At 48.0% G+C, this 14,264-nt stretch overlaps 1 protein-coding gene and 1 long non-coding RNA gene across 2 annotated transcripts; one reads left to right on the forward strand and one right to left on the reverse strand.

Annotated features, from left to right (window-relative positions):
- Positions 1-133: 133 nt before the first annotated feature.
- On the reverse strand, positions 134-7,107 carry LOC111074329 (serine/arginine repetitive matrix protein 2). The gene is made up of 3 exons (XM_022367067.2): positions 5,976-7,107; positions 1,913-5,914; positions 134-1,841 (listed from the first exon to the last, which is right to left on the reverse strand). The coding sequence occupies exons 1-3, from the start codon at positions 6,815-6,817 to the stop codon at positions 770-772; spliced, it is 5,916 nt and encodes a 1,971-aa protein (XP_022222759.2). The 5' UTR covers positions 6,818-7,107; the 3' UTR covers positions 134-769.
- A 951-nt stretch (positions 7,108-8,058) lies between these two features.
- Positions 8,059-9,525, forward strand: LOC111074338. The gene is made up of 3 exons (XR_002607807.2): positions 8,059-8,358; positions 8,799-9,132; positions 9,214-9,525. It is a non-coding gene; the product is annotated as an uncharacterized LOC111074338 (long non-coding RNA).
- Positions 9,526-14,264: the final 4,739 nt, after the last annotated feature.

Genomic DNA, 14,264 nt, shown 5'->3' on the forward strand with positions numbered 1-14,264 from the left:
GTACAAGGAGAGTGGAGAGAGAGAGAGAGAGAGAGTAGTCCAACGCGCATCCATCTGGCATTAAATCATAGTTAAAACACTAATATTTAAAATTAAAAATAAATATACGAGTATAAATGAATGCATCAGACAATTGAATCGCATATAAAATATATATATAATAATTTAAGCTTTCAGAAGACGAGAAATATACTCTACTCTTTCTAGTGTTCCGCTTAGGTCTAATGCTTAGTATCAAAAGAAATGTATTGCCACAATTTGTCGAATCGAATGATTGTTTATGCTTGAGAGATGCCCCTGGAAACTGAACTCTGGGCACTCAATCTCAATCCATCCATCAATTTGCATAGTACCTACACGTGAATTAATTCTGTGGATTCATCCGATATATATATATATATATATATGTATGTATGTATGTATGTATGTATAATGAATATATTTACAATTTTTTGTTTTGTTTTCTTTTAGAAATCCGTAGACAAATGTGAAATGTCGAATCAGGCGTTATCTTAGCCACTAATAAATCTGTTAAGAATCCTATATATAAATGCGTTTTGTTCACATGATTAGTCCGTTAAAATTAATTTGAAAACAAATTATAAAAAAAAAATGTTGTGTGAAAAAAAAAGAATTAAAAAACCTTTTGGTAGGTTTTGGGTTACAGAAAAAGAGTGGGTGTGGGATGGGGGGGTAGAGAAAATTATCTAAAATTATTTGCTAATTAATGAAGACTGAAGATCGAGCTGGGAGGAGGAGACTCGGACTGTTATTGGCTCTCCAGCAGAAGCTGCACCTCGCCCAAGGGCTCCTCTGCGACATCGAGCTTCAGTTCGTCCGCCCTGGGCGTGGAACCGCCATCCAGATCGAGTGTCTTTGGCAGCGGTCCAATCTTTTGCAGTATATCGACCGGCATAATCTCCCGAATGGTGGGCACCGGCTGTACCGTGAACGTGGGCAGTGGCGGTGGCGTAAAGAAGGGCACCGGCGACGGTGTCGAGGAGCTGGCATCAGGCACAGCCACAGCCAGAGGAATTGGCAGGAGTCCGGCACTTGGCGCTGGCATCATCGGAGCGGGCTGTGGATAGCTGTGATACGGATGGGCACCCAGCACCGGTATGGGCATCGACACGGGCGGTGAGGAGGGCGGCGGTCCACTCAGGAAGTATGGCACGCCATTGTGCATGGGAATGGGCATCATTCCCTCGTGCATGACCAGCGGCATGCGCATCGGCATTCGCATGGGCATTCGCGCTGGCATCCGCATCGGCATCGGCATACCCATGGGCAGGGGCAGGGGCAAGGGCAGGGGCAGGCGCATGGGCATCCGCAGCTGCATGCGCTGTGCCGGCGGCGGCGGATGTTTGCTGAAGTACTCCTTGAGCATGGCCGCCTTGGTGGCGGGATCTGCATTCGGGGGCAGCAGTGGCGGCCGATGGCGCAGGAAGCCGTGTGGCAGCGGCGGCAGGCGGCCCGTCTTCACCAGCATTTCAAAGTGCTTGCGATCGAAGCGGGGCACGGGCGGACGCATGAGCCGCGAGTGCGACACCACAATCTCACGCTTGTGCGGATCCAGGTGGAAGTAGCGCATCTTGGACTTCTTCTGCACGAGCACCGCCTTCTCCTGGTCCGGTGGCTTCGGCGTCACGGGCGGCGGTGGCGGTGGTGCGGCCAGCAGCTCATCGCGCAGTCGCTGCAGCCTGGCGGCTGCCTTGGCGCGTCGCTCCTGGTACTCCTGCATGGCCCGCTCCACGGCTCGGCTGACAATCACGCGATCCTCGCCGTCGCTCTCGTTGCTCGGCTTGACACTGTCCACGAAGCTCACACGCTTCTTGGGTTTCCTGTGGGGTCGGTGGTGGGTGGACAGATTATAGCAGCAATCCCAAGGGATTCGTTTGACTCTCTCGCTTACCTGTCTTTCTCTTCGCCATCCTTGTCGTTGGCCGTGGGCACAATTTCCAGTACATTGCCCTTGCGAACAGCCACAGACACCGCCGCCACAGGCGCAGCAGCTGCAGCTGCAGCAGCATCTTTGGGCAGCTCAGCCTCAGGCTTGGGCGGCACCTTCGTTTCCAGCAGCTCAGAAACAGAAGGAGCAGCAGCTGCAGCACCCGCCTTGGGCAGTTCACGCAGCACCGGAGATGTCTCCATGAGGGCACCATACTCCCCCCCGTAGACGCCGGCGGGCATGTCCATCGCTTCGCTGAGCTGCGCGTAGGCCTGCTCCATGTGGTAGGCGGAGTCTATGTAGGCCGCATAGGTGTCGTAGTCCTCGCCCGTCGCCTCTCCGTGCAGCAGCGACATGTTGTAGTAGTAGGCGGCCGCCTCCAGGCTCTGATCCTCCCCAAAGTAGTCGGCAAAGTCCCGGTCCTCCCTGCGTCCGTCGAAGGGCGAGCGGGAACGCGATCTGGTGGAGGAGCGCGTGCGGGAGTGGGATCTTCTTCTGGTGGGTGAGCGGGAATGCGAGTGCGAGGAGGACCAACTGCGTCGCATGGGCGGCGATGGCGGCCTAAACGGCAGCGGCGATCGTGGCGACAAGCGTTCGCGTTCGCGCTCCCGCTCCCCCCTCTCTCGGCTGTAGGAGCGCCTTCGATGGGCGGGCGGTGAGCGGGGCCGGGGTGGCTTCACTGGACCTGGCGACACGGAGACGCGTCGTCGGTTGCCCGACACCTTCTGGAAGCGGTTTCTGCTGCGCTTTGGACTCCTGCTACGCGTCCGACTACGGCTCACGCTCTTGCTGTGGCTCCGCTTGAGGGCCGTCTTTTTCGCCAGGCGAATACCCGCCCGCCGGGGCGAAGGGGGACGCCAGCGCGGCCGTGGGCTGGGCGAACGGGAGGAGTCCTTTCCCCTGTTGGAGCGCACACTGCCGCGCCGAAAGGCTCGCTCTCGGTTCCTGGACGGCGATCTGGAGCGAGTTCTATCTCTGCCCGGTCGCCTGCCTCCGCCTGGCGTTGTGCTCCGTGGAATCCTTGGCCTGTTGCGCGTCTCCACAATGGTGGGCTTGACAATGGCTATCTCCTTGGGGCGCCTCACATTGCTGATTTGTGGCTGCTGCTGCTGCGGCTGGCGTTGCCCCACCTCCAGCTTCACCTTGACGGCTTGCTGCTGCTGCTGCTGCTGCGATGGCTGCGGATGCTCCGTGTCGTCGTTGTCAAAGATGGCCGGCTTGCGGGTGAGCTTCAGTGGCGAGAGGGTCAGCTTGATGGCCTCCCGATTGTCATCGAAGATGTTGTTCACGGGCGTGGGGGAGCGCGCCTCTTGCGTCTCCTGCCCGTCCTGCTGGGACTTGAGTTCCTGCTTGCGATACTTGTCCATGATGGCATTGCGCTGCATGAGGAACAGCGACTCCATCTTCAGCAGCTCCTCGGAGATCTCATCGCCCGAATCGTAGTTCTCGCGCATCATCTGTATCCTGGCCAGATTGTCCTCGAGGCTCTTCAGCTTGCGCAGATCTTTGCTCACGTTGTTCTTCTTCTGCTGCAGCTGCAGTTGCTGTTGGTGCTGCTGCTGCTCCTTCTCAGGGGGATCCTCCAGAGAGGTTTCGGATCCCACAGAGATTAGGGCTGCCTCTACCGAAAGGTTACCTTCTTCCGCTTCCGCTTCCGCCTCCTGTTGCTCAGCATTAGCATCATCATCGTCTTCGTCGTCATCTTGATCGTCATCCGCTGTACTGGACTCTTCATCATCATCATCATCATCGTCGGAGCTACTGCTGCTGGTCGACGACTCGGAACCGGAGGAAGTCTCAGTCTCGGCAGTGGAATTGCTTAAGGAACTATTTTTGGAGGCTGTGGCTGTGGCCGTGGCCGTCTGCCCCTCGCTGCACATATTAATACTATTCATAAACTTGTCATAGATGTTGACCAGATGCTCCTGGCTGGCACCGCCCAATGGAATGGCTGCTGGCTGCTTCGTCTTGGGCTTGGGTGGCGGCGTGCTCTTGGCATTCCACAGGTCATTCGTGTCATCCCCGGTCGAGTCGCCACTGATTGTTGCCTCCTCCATGGAGGAGGACAGCGGACGAACAGCAGCCAATGGTGGAGCAGTGGTGCTGGCGGCAGTCTTGGGCATACTGCTCAACGAGTCATCGTTCTCCCAGTTGTCAATGTAGTCGTCGGTGTCGGGACTCTCCTGCTGCTCCGTTGCCATGGCTGGGGCCAGCGGTGGCGGCGCATTGGCTGCCACAGCACCATTCCGCACCAGCATCTCCATCTCTGTGTCCAATGGCGGCGTCGCATTGCGCTCCAGCTTGATCTGGCTGACATCAATCATTGGCATGGGCAGCGGCGTCGGCGAGATGTTCCGCTCAATCTTAATGTTGACTTCTTTGTACTCGTCGCTGCGTCGCTGCTGATGGCTACTGCTGGACGACTCCTTTTCCCGCGATTGGCTGCGGTGCTGCCAGGCGCTGCCATTCCCCAGAGCACCACCGCCTGCTCGAGACGTTGATCTGCGCTCATTTAATACTGACTCCTGCTTCCTGAACGGATTCACACGGCGCGTCACGTTAGGATCCGCAGTCTCCCAGTCGCTGCTGGCAAACTGCAGCTGCTGCTGCACCTCTGGTTGGGGGGCACTCCTGGGCGCCTCTTTGCGCTCCTTGTGCTCGTTGGTGCGGCGCAGCAGCTGCTCCTTGGTGGCCAGCAGTGCCTCCAAGTGCAGATCATTGTCCTCGAGCAGGGCCCCGATGCGACTGTGAATCTCGCTGGCCTTCAGCAGCGGAGCTGCCTTGGCGGTGGCTGTCAGTGGCGGCGTTGTACTCCGGTGGATGACTGTGTCGGCGCTGGGAACGGGTGCTATCTGTGGGGCAGTGTGGTGCTGTCTTGGCGGTGATTCGGCGAATATATCCAAGCCTCTTGGCTTCTCATCCATGTCCAACGCCTCACTGGCAGCAGCAGCCGTCGGCGGCGGCGGCAGCAGGAGTTCGCGTGGAGGCGTCAACGGTGGCGTTCTATCCGCACTCTTGGGCGAACGATTTCTGCTTCGACTGCGCGTTTTCGTGCGCTCCAGCTTCTTTTCCTTGGGCAGCTTTTCCTTCGAGGATCCGCTTGGCTTCTCCCCCGAACGCTCCCTGGACCTGTCATCCTTTGAGCTTTCTTTGGAACACTTTGCAGTGGATTTTTCCCTGGAACGCGGCCTTGGCCTGCCATCCATCAATGCTTCTCGTCGTCGTTGCTTTTCAGCTGATTGTTCGCGCATTGCTTCCTTCGAGCGGTGCTCCCTGGGCTGTTGCCTTTGATTGTCATTTGAGAGATCTTTCGACTTCTCTGCATGATTTCTGTGCTCCTCTTTGGAGCTCTCCTTCGGTCGCCTCACACTATTCTTGTCATCTTTGGATCTTTCTCGTGGGGCTTCCATCGGCTTTGTCTCCTTGGATAATTCTCTGTGCCTGTCTGTGGACTTGTCGCTGTGCCTGTCCTTGGATATTTCTCTGGACTGTTCCTTGGGCATATCTCTGGACACTTCTTTCGATAATTCTCTGTGCTGTTCCCTTGATATAGCTCTAGGTTGATCCTTGGATCGTTCTCTGTGCCGCTCCTTGGACACATCTCTAGATGTTTCCTTGGATTTATCTCTAGACTTATCCTTGGATTTTCCCCTTTGCTTATCCTTTGAACTTTTCCTATTGCTCTGCTTGGTCGCTTCCCCAGTCTTCTGCTTGGGCGTTTCTGCTTGCTTCTCCTTGGCACGTTCCCCATCCTTCTCATTGGCCGCCTTTTCCTTGTGCTTGTGCGTAGATCGGCCCTTCGATTGCTTCCTCAGAGCATCTGAGCTGGCAGGTTCTTTGGACTTGAGTGGCGCTTGTTTCATGGCAGTTGACTCCGCCTTCTCCTGGCAGGCCTTGTGCTGGGCTATGGAGCAGTCCGGGACCAGGTTAAAGTTGAACTGTATGGGCGGCTCCGTCGTCGTCCAGCTGCGATAAATCCAAAAGATTATAAACCTAGATCTCCGTCACAAATAATTCAAATACGTACTCCGAATCCGACTTCAATTGCTTGCTGGGTCCCGAGCTGCCGCCGGGTGATCCTTGGGCGGGCGGCAATGCTGGTCCATAGGATCCTGGCGGCGGGGCGCCACCCATATTGGGCGCGCCCATGCGGTTGGGCGGCCGATTGAAGAAGGGCGGGCGCATGCGTAAGCCGCCGCGCGGCATCCGCGGCATGAATCCCATGCGTGGAAACTCACAGAACGGCGGTCGCATGTGAAACCGCAGCGGATTGTGGCCGAGAAATGGTGGGCCGACAGACGGGGCAGCCTGTGGCATGGCTGCAGCCGCTGCCTCGGCTTGCTTCTCCTTTCTGGCCTGCTGCACATCCTCCACGTTCCGCTGCTCCTCGCCCGAGGAGTCCGTGTCCGAGTACAAACCTTCGCTGTCATCCGGATCCTCGGAGGGCGCACGAGCAGTTCCATTTTCCTGTGCCCGCGACGTCGTGTTGCCCCCCTTCGCCTCCTTGCGCCTGACGCCATCCCGCTCCGCGAGAGCACGCACCTTGCCGCCGTCCGTATCGATTTGTGCCAGCTTGCGCAATGTCTTGCTCTTCGCCTCCTTGGTCGGCACTTTCCTCAGCGCGGGACTACTGGCGCCGTCGTGGTTGAGGTGGGGCGGGGTTACCACCTCGCCCGGCTCCAGACTGCTCGTGTCACCATCTTGCAATTCATCGATTGCCCTTATATGATGCTGCGGCGGCTGCAACTCCCTGACAAGGCCGCCAAGTGCCGCTGATCCTGCTCCTCCTGCGCCTACGTCACCTCTTGCCACTGCTGCTGCTGCTGCTGGTGCTGCTGCTGCTGCTGCAGTCGCCGTCGTCAGTGACATACTTGCATCAATTTGTCGGTGGCCTCGAAACGTTTTTGTTTAGAACACACGCTTTTTCTTTCAATGGCGGCGCCGCGTTGTTGTAGCTGTTGTCGCTGTTGGTCCACGCTGGAAGGCGATATGGTAAAGGTACAATCAATGCGGCTGCGGATTACGGACCGACGTCATCTATTGCAGCTCTCCAACCACCTCCGCAGGTTCCGGTTCATGTATTAAATATATGTTTATGCCATTTTATCAATCATCATTGAAAAGCAAAGCCAGGTCGATGTTGATTTGGACGAGTTGCACGGCGCGCCAGGGTGGGAGACGGCAGTGCTGCCGATTCCTTTTTTTTTTTTTTCCCCGTCAAATCTGGCGGTTTTTCTACATTTCAGTCGATATATACCAGCATACAAAGTATTTTTATTATTTGTTATGATTATTATTTTTCGATATTTATTTATTTATGTGCACTCCACTTGCAACTTGAAATCACAAATATGTACATGTGTGAGGTATTTATTTTTCCGCTGCTCAGAAACATACCTCTCAAATACCACACATTGTAATTGCTGGTTCAGAGTGTAGTGAAAAACGAGCAAAATTCGGATAACTATGAATATTTTGTTATGCAAGCATCGTAACATAAATATGTTATTATTTATACATATAACATTTACTAAATCGAGCTTAAACTCTGGTATGATCATCATATTATCATTTTCAAAATATACCATAAATATACCGAAGAGAAAAAGACTTAACCCACTGAAGCCCCCCATATTTAAACGGTGAAAATGCTCAATTAAGCCGCGGAAAATATCACTGTTTGTATATTCTTCTTGTAGATTCATCCTTCCTCTTTGATTACAAGAAAATATTACCGCGATATCTTTTACCTAAAATGGGTAAAAAAGGTTTCAAGTTTCATAATATTCGTGCGTTAATCGAAATACCCACTGGTCAACAATGGGTTAATCGCGCTCTGTCCATGAACGGAAATCAAATTACTCGAATTTTAAAATCGATTTCATAATTATATATATAATAATATACCGTAAATATACCGACAAAAAACACGAACGCAATTATGTTTGTGCTTTGCACCTAACAGCACCAGCATAACATAACAGCACAATCGCTAACAGAACCAATATCTGCGCCCAACAGCACACAAATGACAGCCCTGCAGCGTTGCCACCTTAACATTGCACATTTAAATTATTTTTCAAACTTTTTTTCACTTCACCAACGACTTTTACATGCATCACGAGTTTTGCGGTAATCATAAACTGTGTGAAACGCAATCAAACATCGAAATGCAGTCGGGCTAAGGCAAACTCCACTTATTTCCGCTTCCTGCTGCCGGCTGTCGGCTGGGCGAGCGAGCGGGTCGGCGCACTCAAATGCGAAGTGCAAATAAATGACAAATTACAAATTACCGTTGGGCCTGCTGCACCCAAGGCACACATAAATATGTAACTCAAGCGAAACGGTGGAAAAGCCACAGCAGCAGCAGCACCACACAAAAGATTATGACATTGCCCAGCGGCTGATCGGTAGGTTGGCTGAGGGGAGGGGCGGGTGGTGAAAAGGTTGCCTATGGCTAAACAACAACAACACCAAAAAAAGAAGAGAGCGCCTCAAATTGTCTTTGGATGGGATGCTGCACTGTTTTTTGTCCCGCCCCGTCACGTCATGTGTCTGCCTCCTACCCCCCCACCCACAGCAAAGCTTTTCTTTCATTGTGGATTTGCATGCAACTTTCTCCGACACGACGGCTGCTGCTGTGCAGCGACTGCGCGGCGGCAGAGGACAAAGACAGAGATAGAGACAGCGGCAGAGGCAGAGGCGAAAGGTGCAAATTAATTCGCGGCGCCCCACAATAACCTTCCTCACTCCGTCTGCTGACTGCTGGCTGCTGGCTGGTCTCTCCCCTCATTGCTATCGCCGTAATCTGTTGCTCCCCTCAAACGAATTTTCGGTTTCTTCTTCTCAGCTTTGTCACAAGTCAGGCCTCAAGACGACACCCGAAATGCGACTTGTTATCGCATTTTGAAAATCTTCAGCCCGCTAAGTGAATGTGCAATAAAAAACACAGCCACCATTGTTTGGGAACATGTCGAAAATTCAACTGGGATGTCCCTCGAACAAACTTTTCACTGCCCTGCCTGACTTGCTGCTGCTGTGGTGCGTACGGCACCCCAAACCCCCATTGTAGCTGGCGACCACGAGACTTCACAAATTTTTGGCACCTGGGTGTGAAAGCCTTGACGGACTGTTGAGGGATGTCGCTTTGTCCTGAAATGGAGACGGAAACGCAAGAGTCCAAGGTGAAACAATTGCTTTAACATTAAGATGGGAATCCACAAACAAAACAGATTGATTCTTTTTTATTTTTCTGCTTCTGTTAGTTTGCTCATCTCTCAAAGGGTTTTATCTATAAATTCTAGTACCCAACTTCCTCTACGCCGCAAGAGCACAGCACAACTCTCTTGCCCATTAACATTTTTTTAATGCCGCATTTAACCAAATATGTATGGCTACAAATGTAGCTAATTTTCCTATAAACTCGTACACACACAATATGCGATATATGTATATTTATTTTCATGATCTCTGGTAGTGTTGGCAATTAATACCCGAGAAGCGTTAAAAGCGCAACGCTCGATGGACATTGAGGGCGGCGGCACGGCACTCCAACTCTGTTTGTGGCTGTGACAAATGAGAGCGGTAAATGGTAAATGGTTAGGATGGTAAATGGCAGAGTAGATGGTGGTAAGGTGGTAAATGTTGTTGGCCAGCCGCAGGTTCCAATCCAAAAAGCCCCCCACCACAAAAGCAAAGCAATGACGACGAGTCATTGACATTCGCTGCGATCCAAGCTTGAACTAGAAAACTAACAAACTTCGCCATTCGAAAAAAAAAAAATGTGATAATTGCAATGGAATACACAATGTAAGCCAAAAGAGAGAGCCAGAGAGGCAGAGATACATAGAGAGAGAGAGAGAGGGAGCTGAAAGGTAGCCAATGATTTCTGTACTCTAAGGTTTATTAAAGGTTCTAGAGAGCATTATTGAGTGTAATTTAGAAGGTAAAAATTAACAGAAATAATACAATAAGGCAATCAAAGTTGGTTTAGATTTAATTGAGATTTGAGTTATGAGAATTACGGAGAGAATATGCTACATTTTAGCTGCCGCTAACTCTGTAGATACTGTTCCTATATTTGGTTGGTTTTTATTGCTTTACAAATGCTATAACATAAATAAAAAAACATAGAACCACATTAGTGAGGGTATAAACAGAATCCAAACTATTCCAGGCGCGTACCCATACCAAAACTATACGAGTCATATGCAGGTACACCCCACCACATTCATACACAGATATGGACAGATCGTTCCAAACAGAAGCGTCGCTAATTGGCAATATTTAGAGAGACAGAGACAGGCAGATGAAGGGGAAGGAAGAAACAAAGAGAGAAAGAAAAACAAATCCGAAAACAACACGAATGATCTTCAGATCTCTTCCCCCCCATCAATTTACGGGCTGCTGGGCATACAAAAACTTCTTTTGTTCCTATCCAAATTGGCTTAATTTTTATGAGCATGCTTTCATCACATGCCCAATGCCCGGTCCCCAAGCAAAAGGATGCCACAAAGAGAGCGATAGAGAGAGAGAGAGAGAGCGTAAGAGGGGGAGGAGGGTTCCAGTTGGGATTTTCTAACATTAAGGTGTTAAACGTCGGTCGCACGTTCGTTCCAATAGCCCGGACACACAAAAAGGGGGGCAAAAAATTATGGATTCTTAGAACGCAGTTTCTGTGTGATCAGCGAGAGGGCAAATTAATATAGAAACTAGTTGACATACTATAGTTAATATACCTTTTTTCTATAGGCTCTAAGGTGTACGGCAAGAACCACTTGATCCGCATGATCCTGAGCAAAAATATATGTACATATGTACTCTGTTATATGAAGATAATATATATGTATGTAGGTACTTACCTTTGTACTCTACGTGTATAAATAAAATAAAATCCCCGTGGAAGTAATCTTTGAACAGTTGAAAATTCATTTGTAATTACTCGTCGCCGCTTCGCGCACTCTCCCGTGACCAAACTCCCATCAAATGCGATTGAAATATTCGTATTAGCCGAGGGGAATATAGGAAGTTGGTATCCCCACTAATGAAGTAAGGAAAAATTTATAATTAATGAAGTGAAATCTAAAGTGAATTGTGTGTAAAGTAATAGAGGAAAACTAGTTTTCAAACTATTAAAGAATATAAATGTCCGTAAAAATTATTACTAATTTACAATTGGTAGAGGTTGCTGCAGATCTTTATTCATTTTAGCTACTAACAAATCAAGCAAAATTAATAAATTAATAAATTAATGTATATGATCGGTATTACGCGTTTTCCTATCATTTTACAAGCTGATTTCCACACTCAAAGATTCACTTGCAAACAGTCTCAGTCTCAAACCCATCAAAGTTCGCCCTGCCCATTGGATTGTTTATTTCTCTTTTGGTTTTCTTCGTATGTTCGTAACTTTATTTTGCTGGGTTTATTTTGGTTTGCTTGTTTACCTTTATTTTTGGGGTTTTGTTTGTTAATTTTTTCTATTTTTTCATTTTTTTTTTTATTGTTATTAGCTAATTTTAGCCAAAATGGCGACGAACGGCGACGAGAGCTGCGCTAACGATCGCAAACTTTTGTAGCCTTTCGTTGTCGGGGATACTCTTTTGCAGCGGGTAATTCGATTTATAGCCGGGCCCAAGTTTGCCTCTATAACTATCTCATGCTCTGTGTTTGTGGTAGTATTAATTTGTTAATATTTGAACAACCCATTTGTGAGAGTATCAAAAGCTTCTACTACTAAACAAGTCTTACTTTTTGTGGCTGGTTGTTTTTTGTGGCTATTATTTATGAGATTTTTTTTTGTGATTTGTTTCGATTTTATTTTGCGCATGCACAAACCTCAGTTATTAGGCAGCGGCGTCTCATTGTATCTTCGAGATACTCGCATGTATCTCCCGGTGCATGTTTGTGTGTGTGTGTGTGTATCCGTTTGATGGCTGCATTGAATTTGCTTTTTGTTTTTGCTCGTTTTGAGTTTTTGTTTTTGTTTTTTGCTGCTGCTGTTTCCATTTTACACAATTCCCAAGCCTAAGACCGGTGCCACGTCGCCGCTTGGTACCTCCCCAGACGCCCCCCACACACACCCCGAATCTGTAGAGCGGTTCCAGCCGGTGCTTTAGTCGTAGTCAAAGCCGGGTGCCAATTTGCGAGTCAAGCCTAGCGCATCTTTGAGTAGAAATGTTTATAGTCGGTGAAAAAACAAAACAACAAAAAAACCCCACAGATCGTAAAGCCTGAGAGCCCTTCCCTGAATGGTACGAATGGTGCAGATACATACATTCATATATGAACGAGTATATATATATATATATCTAAGGCTTAAGCTCACAAAATTAGCAACAGCCAGAGCGGCAGACATAGACTCATCTCACATTTGCTAATTTAGATAATTCTATAAATTTTGACATAAGTTTTACGACTTGTAGCCGTTCAAAATATTTCCAGTAGCTTAATAAATATTTTTAATAAATAATTTCTTGATCAGAAAAAAGACGACAGAGGCGTGGCAAAGGCGCATATTAATTTCTAGAATAAATTTCTCTGTTTACCTCTCAGTCAAAAGCCATTGGAATTGGAAATTTCTAATGTTGTTTTTCTAGAAATCTACATTTGGTAGGGCAGGTCATTTGGGTTCGGGGCCGAATCCGATTTGCATACAGATCTTTAGCTTTTGCTGCTGGCGGGGGGGGAATTCCAGTTGTTAAAGCTGTTTTTAGGTTGAAGAACAAATGTCACTCGACATTGCCAGCTGTAAAGCTGTTAAGCTGTATCCATGAAATTAAGATTCAACTGTTCCCATTCCCATTTCTCCCCTTTTTTTTTTTTTTGCAATGGATGTAATCTGTGATGCAATGAGAAAACACAATCAAAAATGTAACTCTAATTAATAATTACGGCAAAAAGCTAGGCAAAAAGTAAAATGAAAATGTAAATTAAAGCCATGGGATTAGCCAGTTGGGAGGATGATCCCCCAGACCCAGACAGACCACAGACCCACACAGTGAGCATCCCCTCCCATCACCTCCTCTCTCTGTCTGTCTTGAGGGGCGTTGCATAAACACAGACAAAGAAAAACACTCTTCTTTTTTTTCACTCTATTGACTAATCACTTGGAGAGTTTGACCAACTCTGTTGGTTGGTTCGTTGGTTCGTTGGCTTGTGACATTTTAATCATAAACCCAGAAAATTATGCAATTAACAGAGAAAGAGTCCGAAAAAAAATAACAAACAGATCTCCAGCTTACATAAGCTCTTAGCTTGGGTCACCAAAAATAGATAATAAACGAGCATCTAGCATGATATAAAAACCAGCAAAAATCAGACAAGACGAAGGAAGACAAAACAAAAATCAAAACACAATCATAGAAAACAAAAAACGGATTGGCCACAGGGCGTATAAGCAATGTCGGTGGTGTAGGTGGAGTAGCATTATCATTAGCATTTAATTCCCAGTAAATTTTTGGAGACTCGACCCGTAACCTTAGATTTGTTTTGATTTGTGTGCTGCCCCCAAAGTGACAGCCATATGCCGCCTGAAATTATGAATAATCTAAGCAAACAGCAGGCGGCTGGCAATCAAGATGAACGCTGTCTATATAGCATATACTATACCTACTATATATATAAATAGTATCTCCTATAATATGACTACTAGTGTGTATTCAAAAAAAAACTGTATCTGTATGGGGGCAGGGGGACAAGTGCATTATTGCTTTTGGTCGGCCCCAACTACAATTATTACAACAATGGAAAAATACAAAACAACAAAAATTAATGTTTTTTTTTTGTGTATTTTCGTAAGCAACAAAAACAAGAAGTTGTAGTGCAAAAGCAACAAGAAAGAGTCGCTGCAACAGCAGCTGAAGCAGCAGCAACAGCAACAGCAGCAGCAGCAGCGGTTCCAACAACTTTTAAGTCGGGGAGCAAGTTATACGAGTGCTCGTACGAGATCTGTTCAGTTTCTTAATTTATGTCTGTGTGTGTGCATGAATATGTGAATGTGTTGGCGGAGTACGAAGTACCTTTAATTTTTAGTGTGTCGAGCTTTTTGCCATACCACAGCATACCATACCCTAACTATACGGCTAAAGCATGTCGTTTCTATATGCCAATTGGTTCTGCTTGTCGCCCTTTAAATTGGATTAGCTGCAACTAATTGAGGGAATGCCGAACGAATTGTTTTGGGTATAGAAAGGTTGAAAAACAAATTGAAGTTATACAAATATAAATAGTTATGGGTATACAAAAAGTTCTTTAGATGCTACGAGTTTCATTAAAATCATTTTATATAATTATGTTTATTATTATTATATTTAAT

This window comes from Drosophila obscura, unplaced genomic scaffold (genome assembly GCF_018151105.1).
Source record: "Drosophila obscura isolate BZ-5 IFL unplaced genomic scaffold, ASM1815110v1 contig_30, whole genome shotgun sequence".
NCBI classification, from domain to species: domain Eukaryota; kingdom Metazoa; phylum Arthropoda; class Insecta; order Diptera; family Drosophilidae; genus Drosophila; species Drosophila obscura.

What these genes read in the sequence shown, in the direction of transcription:
- LOC111074329 (XM_022367067.2), bottom strand. Translation starts at nt 6,817, where the DNA reads ATGTCACTGACGACGGCGACTGCAGCAGCAGCAGCAGCACCAGCAGCA. An exon ending in CAATTGAAGTCGGATTCGGA is followed by an intron (nt 5,915 to 5,975) that starts GTACGTATTTGA and finishes GATTTATCGCAG; the next exon opens with CTGGACGACGACGGAGCCGC. An exon ending in GATGGCGAAGAGAAAGACAG is followed by an intron (nt 1,842 to 1,912) that starts GTAAGCGAGAGA and finishes CCGACCCCACAG; the next exon opens with GAAACCCAAGAAGCGTGTGA.